Source organism: Eurypyga helias, unplaced genomic scaffold (genome assembly GCF_000690775.1).
Source record: "Eurypyga helias isolate BGI_N326 unplaced genomic scaffold, ASM69077v1 scaffold34474, whole genome shotgun sequence".
Taxonomy (NCBI): Eukaryota; Metazoa; Chordata; class Aves; order Eurypygiformes; family Eurypygidae; genus Eurypyga; species Eurypyga helias.
In genome coordinates, this window is record NW_010246173.1 from 1 (window position 1) to 8,385 (window position 8,385).

Consider the following 8,385-nt stretch of genomic DNA (forward strand, 5'->3'; position numbering starts at 1 on the left):
CCCTGTGCTCTCCCTTCTCCTCGGGCGGTGGGTCTGGGTGGGTGATGGGGGCCAGCCCAGCCACTGTCGCCCTTCTGTGCCCCCGCGGCCCGTCCTGCCGAGCCGGGGGCAGACCAGGACCCCAGCGCTGCTGACCCGCCTCACTCCCAGCTCCACTGACCCCTCTGTGCAGCTGCTGCCACATCCAAGGTACCCCACACCCGGCCCTTTGCCACTGCTGCGGCATGGCCGACAAGAAGATCTCCTTTTCTCCTTGCCAGGTCTGCAGTGCTCGCTGGTCCCGACCGTAAGATCACCGTCTTTGGCTCCTAACAGGGTCACCTGGTTTTACTGTGGGATGTTTTTCTTGCACAGGCCTTTGCTGGGACCTCTTTACACACATCACGTTTTTCCCACAGGTCCTAGGGACGATGTATCTCCTGGTGCTGACAAACATGACACCTCTCAGTTACAGGCTAAAACCCACTCTGATCCTGACAGAGAGAAGGCGACATCTGTCACACTTAAACACGTTCCTGAATTCCCCACCAGTGAGGCTAGCTTGCCGGACAGGTCGCAGGCAGGAAGCGTACCGGCCAGCCAGGAAAAGCTCTGCTGTGGAATCGTTAGGCCTGCCCCTGAGGAGAAAAAAACCCAAACCTCCAGAAGTTTGTTGAAGCTGAGAAGGCGGACGAAGACACTGGTATCAGAGGAGCGGGAAACCATGCGTGATGTGTGTCCAAGGAGGAATACAGGTGTAATGGGGAAAAATCAAGTCGCCGGTACAGAGGAGCTTCGGTCTCCAGTCTTCAGGCGGAGCACTCTCTCGAACACTGAGGGAAACGCTCCAGGAGTGTCCAATCCAGCACCTGTGGGGAGAGAAGAGAACAGTTTCACTCCTCCTGATGCAGCGTTTGGGGTTGTACGAGACGTGCTGGGAGACAGTGTCCCCCCGGGAGCGCCTGAGCTGTTCTCGTGTGCGCTGAGGGGCAGCCGCGATGTCAGGCAGCCAGAGCCCTCGGGTGCTGTGGCTACGCCTGATAACCGTGAGCCTGTGCAGCCGCCTTCGGGGGACGGTGACTCTGTTTTGCTTGACATCAGCAGTGATGGAGGAAAAGAATCTTCAGGGATAATGAAACAAACGGACAGTGAGAGTATGTGTGAAGACCAGGGAGAATTATGCGGGCCCTTGGATTTAATGTCAGAAGACGAAGCGTTGCCCACTGGGGGAAACAGCAACATAATGAATGACAGCAAAAACCATGAGGAGAATCAAGGTGACACCAAGAGCTTAAATCTCTTCCCTACAGACCTTGCTCTGGGCAATGTTGAAGAATTGTTGGAGAACCAACAGCTTGAAACTCAGTCAAGACTTTCTCCTGCAGAAGAGGTGACAGCTCCTGGAAATGCCCTGAGCTCTTGCACAGTGGTCGAAGGGCTTCTCTTTCCTGTTGAATACTACGTCAGGACGACTCGGCGCATGTCTAATTGCCAGAGGAAAGTGGATCTCGATGCTGTAATTCTCAGCCAGCTGGGCAGAAGCAAGAAAAGTCAGCGAAGTAAGTGCAAGCAGAAAGATGCAAATTCAGATCAGCCCCCCCAAGAGAGAGTTGAAAATGATTTGCAGACAGGGGTCACGCCGTTTCCTTTTCTTGGTGCAGAAAATGACCCAGCAAATTCGGGTAGTCCACAGAAATCTCTTCCTGCATCCAGTGGAAGCAGCACTTCACTCGGATCGAGTTCTCAAAACAGTCTCACTAGCACCAAGCGAGATCAGAGACGGTCACAGATGAAACGAAAGAGAAGAATGCCTGCCTGCAAGCCCTCTGCGCATCAAGTGTCCCCGGAACTTGCAGACAGCTTGAATCTCCTAACGCCGAGGGAAAGCAGCAGTCGGCTGTTGGACGAGTGTCAGAGCGAAAAGCAGAACTGCGAGGCTAATCTCGAAGAGTCGCCTTCAGACGAGGGAAGGTTGTCTGCTGCTGCAGCTCTTGGGGCTGGGGAGGCAGAAGGGACTGGTGCTGCACAGCCAACGGGTGCTCATCCTCTGCCTGGAGGAAGCCAAGTGCTGGGCAAATGCGGTCTGACTCCGTTAGAACATCAAAATCCACTTCAGAACAGCGATTCTCTGAAGCCAGGGGATGAGGTTTTTGCCAGCCAAATGGGAGATCTGGAAGCCAACTTAACTGCGTGTCAGGCCGACAGGCGTCCAGCGGAGCACAGGAAGGATCAGCACGCGCGGGGCGCCTGCAGGGCCCAGCAGCTCCTGGCGGTTGATGTCCCTCTGCGCCGCTCCCTGCGTTCCTCTGCGAGGCGGAGAGCCGGTCAAGTCTCAAAAGGTACCTCGTCGCTGTAAGCGCTCCCTAAAAATGCAGCCCGAGAGCAAGGCGGGGAGACGGCCGGGCACACCAGCGCTGCTGTGTGTGCCCTCACGTGGGTTTTCATTCCAGAAAATCTTTATGTGGGTTAACGACTCTTTAGTAAGAGAGGCTTTTTTAAAAACAGCTCATTGTGGTGCCCACGTTCCTTGCACAATTCCAGAAACTTCTGCTTCAGCAGAGTGCTAGGGAGTGAACAGCCGTGCGCAGATAACAGAACTTCTTAAGCTGCCTTGTGCTTAGAGCGAATGTGCTGGGTCTGATTTTCCAGCAAGTGGATGTAACTCTGTTTCTCCAACTAACTGCACGTTTAACGGTTGGACTTGATGATCTTAGAGGTCTTTTCCAACCTGAAGGATTCTATGATTCATGATTCTACTTTTTTTAGTGCCAACAAGTGAAACCCAGGGCAGCGTCGCAGCCCGAGGGGCTGTCAGTACTGTACAAAGAGAAGGTGCTGGGGGAGAACCAGCCGAAGCGAACGGACCGAGCAGTTGGTCAGTTCTGGCAGCCTTGGGCGATGATATTTCAGCTGAAGGCATGATGCAGAGCAGTAGTGGGGTGTAATTTCTTTCCAGAAAATGGCCTGTCCATGTGTTAAGATGGATATGGTTTGGGGTTTTTTTTAAATGGGTTAGAGTGATGCTCTGGAGGAGGTTCTGAAAAGGCAAGTTGGGGGGTTATTTTATGATGTTCTTTCTTGTATTCCTGTGTTTTTCTTGGTCTAGGTGGGAGCAAAGGAGGATGTGGGTATCCAGCAGGTTCAGAGGATCCTGATTCTCTTGGCCTCCCTGCTCTGGACCCCGATACTAGCGACGCTCTCTGCTCCTTCCGCAGTCCCCAGTGGCTGGTCCCCAGGCTGGGCATCACAGACTTTGACTTACCGGATGAGGAATTTGGACTACTGAAACTTGAGAAATTAGAACCTTGCCCTGTGACTGACTTGGAGGGTTTTGTTCCTAGTGTGTTTGGAGATGATGCGGCTCCAGGGGCCGCACGAGTGAATCCAGAAGGAAAAAGGCTGGACAGTAATTTGATTTCACCTTTCAAAAATGGGTCGCCCAAGTTGTCTCCTTTAGAAAGCCCAGCTTCCAAGAAGGAGCTTTCCACACATGAGCTGCTCTTTACTCCCGTGGGGACTGTTGTAGCTGGTGCTCCCACTCAGCCCGGGTCTCCGATCTCCTCATCTGTTTTCCCTGCTGTGGGTGCAACCCCAGCGGTTTTACCATCAGCGTGCAGCGAGCTCCTCCCCAGAACGCCGCCTGTACCTCCCTGGCAAGCGAGCCCGTGTTCCTCCGGCGGAGCGCCTGCCCAGGTCATGGATGATGGGGAATGCAAAGACTCTGCCGTTCCACTGCGCTTGGACCCCCGTGGTCCGGGATCTGGTACAACAGCGGAGGAACGAGGTACAGCTTGTCCTTTAGAAGCTGAAAGAGGCCCCGACAGTAAATGTGATGAGGCTGTCGCCTTGGAGAAGCATCAGCAGTCAGAGAGCGAACAGCAGAGATCCTGCAGAGCTTCTCCTGAACAGGTAACAAGCCAGTGGTTCTGTGGGCAAATCCCCTTTTCCAAAGTCTCACCTGACTTCAGGGGAAAGACCTCGTGGTGTGCCAGCCCTGCAGGCTCTCTCTAGCTGATGTAGTAAACGTTTGGGTTTCATCTGTTGCCTGAGGTCTTTTGTCCTCAAGAGCCGATTCTTTAAAATGGGGCTGGAGGAAGCAGGAGATGGGGGTGTCAGGGCGCACGTCTGAAACATGGATGTGAACAAAGGTTCTGGTGCCCACACGGTCTACCTTAAGGAAAATTTTCAGCTAGGGTTTGATAAAGGAGGTTAAATGACTCGCGTGTGGGATGGGTACTGAGGGAATGACTCGTCTCTGAAGGCTGAGAGATGCAACGCTGTGCTAAAAGACAGTTTTCAGGTGAAATCAGGCAATAACCCATCTGGCATTTCTTGTTTTTCAAAGACATGCAAGTTCAGGAAGAGGTGCTCCTACCACAGCTCTCCAGCAGCAGCATGCAGAGTGAATTCACACTCACTCTTGCAGGTGCTACATGTAATTGTACAGTGGGGTTATCCTCGTTCTCTCCTTGTCTGTGCAGAAGAAAGATGTGGCAGAACAGTGGACTCCAGTACTGCTTGATGGCCTGACAGAAGAGAGCTTGGAGCTTGTGTCAAAGCTGAAGGTGAGGTGACATTGGGTGATGGTTTACTGGTTCGGTAGCAGCTCCTCAGTGCCAAGTTTAACACAAATGCAACTAAAAATGCGGAGTGGCCAGTTGAACAACCCAGACTGCTGCCCAGTTTGATCAGTTCTGTCTTTGCTGGAGGTGAAGCATGTGGAAGGTCAGTTCCTGTGCGTCTCCCTGTGACTGATCAGCGGTTTCAGGGGTTGTTTCTGAGTAACGAATGTCTGAACACGTGCAGATGGTTTAAAGCCCGGAGCTTGGCCAGCTCTAGCTCTTCCATAGCGGAGTGCAGCGTTTTCTCAAAGAGCGCGCCGGGGGATTAGCGTAACCAGCCCAAAACCGTTCCGGCTGAAGCTGAAAACGTTGTCACGTGGGAGAAGAGAAGGACTGTGCTTCGGTCGCTTTTAAACCCCGCCTGTGCTGCGGCGTGGCCCCTCTCCTGTTGCTGCAACAAGGGAAGCAGGTGCCTGCCTGCGGGGAGGCGGCACTCGGCCCTGTCCTGGCTGTGCCCTGGTACCCCCGTCCCGTCACAGTCCTGGGCTCAGCGGGGTCCCTGTTGTTTCAGGTGACAGGTGTTTTTGGGGGAAGTGACCCAATCTCTGCTGCTTTGAGGGTGAAACTACCTTGTTTTCTGTGGTGCCTTCCTGATGCTGTACTCAAACCCGCGTCACACTGAGCGTCAAGCGTTTTTCTCCATCTAACCTCCGTGTCCGGGAAAGCCAGCGCTGTTGTGTTTCGGACAGGATTCCTCCAGCTCCTGCGCGGTGGACGTGAGCACCACGTGGTGGGAAGCGGCTGGCGGCAGGGAGCTGTGTGTGGTCACTGCTTGTGAGAGTTCTGTCTCCCTCTGGAAACCTCTGGCACCCGACGGCTGGGGAAAGTTCTACACTTGGCAGCTCAGAGAGGTATGAGCACAATCCGTATTCCTAGAACTCACGGCAACGGTCTGGCCCCGGCGAGTTCGTTCTTGCCCAAGACACAAGGAGCTTGCAGTCTTGGGTGCAGGGTGGGTTCTTTAGGTGGCCTGAATTTTTCATTCCGTCAGGCAGCAGAGAACGACTCGCACTGCTGATGGAGAAGGCCAGCAGCTCGTGTGGCCGCATGCTGCCTGCTGGAATTTGGTAGTCCATGTACTGAACGGTGGTTCCAGCCACTGACTTACTCTGTTTCCCCTTACGCTCCCTGAAGACCTCTTTGTCTCACATCCACAGGGATTGTTAATCTAAATGTACTTCAGATGGGGGTGAAAATCAGTTCTGCTCCATATCGTTTGATGCTAATCGCTCTAGAAAACGGCAGTAACATCAAAGGGACGTTGTGGGTGACACTGGATTCTTGCTTTGCTGTCCTAGATTCCTGTGATACAGATCGTTCCTCTGCCGGACACCTGTAACCTGGTGTGTGTAGCACTGGGAGATTTGGAGATCGGGGAGATAAGGTGGTGTACTCGTTTCTTACTAGCACTTTGCACCCTGAATAGCTGCAGCTTAACTCTCCTCTTGTGTAGTGGCTGAAATTCTCTTTTACTAATGTGTCACTTTTTCAGTCACTTAAACAGCTGGAAGATATGGGAGGGATTTCTAAAAGCCAACCATAAAGACTTGCTTATTCACCCCTAGAGGTGGCAGAGGGTGTAAACGTGCTTATTTTGATACGCTGTGGCACGGCTGACTTCTGCTTCCTCCTGTCACTAAGCGTGCTTCTCTCTCAGTGTAGGCTCTTGCTGTATTCCCCTGAGAACGACTCATTCAACCAGTCCCCGCTGAAAACCGGAAATATAAAAGCAGTTCTCGGGCTGAGGGGTAGGAGGCTGGTCAGCAGCAGCAGGACCGTGCGCGAGCAGCAGGTGGAAGCAGTGTTGCTTTCGGAGACGGGAAGGTGAGGCTGCTGGTTTTGGGGGGTCTCGGAGGGGGGCAGGTGGAAGAAAAGCGTCGGGTTCCTCTCCCTGCTGGAGGTGTGCGGAGTACAGAGCGCTCAGTGACTTTAGTGCCTTTCCTCCCGTGCTAACCCGCTGTTCAGGAGCAAGGACAGACAGACCTTGATGCCTCCCGAAGAGACGGTTTTAGCTTTTGCTGAAGTAGAAGGAATGCCAGACGCCTTGGTTGGCAGCACCGCAGCGAACAGCGTCGTCGTGTGGTCAGTCAGCCCTCTGCGAGTAACCCATCCCGCTCGCAGGCGTGCGGGGTGGCTGTGACGGCGAGCGGCAGGCGTGGGGTAGGGGATGCTTGGCACCTGGTTTGCCTGAGGAACGGGGATTGTCAGAGGGCCTCAGCCTGGCACCTTAACTTCTGCCCGGCTGGGTAACGGGAGGAGCTAAGCTGCTCGAATTCCACATCCCGGTCGCTGCATCCCTTCCTGGGGCCCCTTGTCTTAGTCTGGTTTATCTGAAACCAAAACAGCGTCCGTCTTGCCTGGTGGTGTAACTGATTAGGAAATCACACAGGATGAAGGATGGAAACGCAGTCGGAATTTGTGTTTTCACCGCTGCAGGAACTTGAAAACGGGCCAGCTCCTGAAGAAGATGCACGTTGGTTACTCCTACCCAGCTTCCCTCTGCCACCGAGCGTATTCCGACTCCGTATGTACAGGACACGCGCTGGCCAGCTGTGGGGAGACTTAAAGAATCAGGGTTCTAGGGTGAATTGAAGTGCCAGCTCTGTTGAGCTACGCTGAAGATACCTCACAGGTTAATGAGGAGAAATAAGCCACCGGCCACCTCAAATTCGTGGCTTTCCGCAGCATACTAGGAAAACGGGAGTAACATACTCCAAAGCAGCAGCTTCTTGCACGTGGGAAGCAGAAGTTGCCGGGTGCTGGTGGGTCCCTCCCACTTCATGAGTGGGGAGCTGCCGGCATGGCGATGGCACACTGCCGTGCTCAGAAAGCAGAGTGGTTGGGATTTACACGTCCCCCCGAGGGCAGCAACAGTCTCAAACCAAGACTCGTACTGATGATTCTTTCCCACCAGCTTCCACCTGTGCTGTGATTCTGGCTGGATTTTTATTGTTTATCAGGGATTTGATTGTTTTCAGTGAGCATTTAACCCTTTGGGACGAGAGCGTCTGGGCTGGCCATGACGGCCCGAGTCAGGCTCTTGGGAGACTCCCTCAGAATCGCTGTGCCGGGCTGTTTCGTGCTGCCCTGTCGCGCTTCCCAGAGCCACTGTCTTCAGCTGTGCTGGTTTGCATGGAACTCTCGTTAAATGCTAAGCTCCTAGGGGTTAAAATGAAGCCCGGAAACTTCAACTGTCACCTCCTCTGTCAGCAAGTTTGGCTTTTTCGGGCAGGAAGCGAAGGGCATAAATCCGCTGGGTCGCTGAGCTGTCGCTGCGCTGTGTTGCCTCAGCCCTTATCAGTCAGCAGCTGCTCTGGGTTTCATCTAGTTTGATGGGGAAAGTCAACCATTTCTGGTTTGCTCGGTGAAAATAACGCATTGCTGTCCACGGGGCGTCGATGAGGGACGGAATGTAGCAATTAATTTTTGGAAAATTCTTTGGGCTTTTTCCCCTCGTGCTGTTGGTTTTAGTGATGTCTGTTTTTCCTCTGTCTCTCAGGGCCTCCTGTTTGTTGTTTTAAGCCATCCGCATGCTAAAGAGAGCGAGTCCTGCGGAAACCCCGCATTCCGCGTGATAGCGTTCAACCCCATAACAGCCAGGAGCACGGGAGTGATGTCCTCCTCCCTCCCACCACGGCACGCTGGGAGGCAAGTACGCCGGGGACCTTGAGTCGGGCAGGGGGAGGATGGCTCGCGGGCTGAGCGGCAGGCGTGGATCTGTTTGCCGTCTTGCCGACGATAAGGAGCTGCATCCGTCGCTGCCGTTCGGCCTGTGCGGAGACTG

General features: G+C 53.9%; 1 protein-coding gene across 1 annotated transcript; it reads left to right on the forward strand.

Moving 5' to 3' along the window:
- Positions 1–398: 398 nt before the first annotated feature.
- PALB2 (partner and localizer of BRCA2) lies at positions 399–8,253 on the forward strand (the record flags this gene model as incomplete). The annotated part of the gene is made up of 9 exons (XM_010150318.1): positions 399–2,325; positions 3,093–3,888; positions 4,461–4,544; positions 5,291–5,452; positions 5,900–5,985; positions 6,264–6,425; positions 6,567–6,683; positions 7,038–7,125; positions 8,101–8,253. Coding segments are annotated over 9 exons (3,575 nt in total), but the record flags the coding sequence as incomplete, so codon positions are not given.
- Between the last annotated feature and the right edge of the window lie 132 nt (positions 8,254–8,385).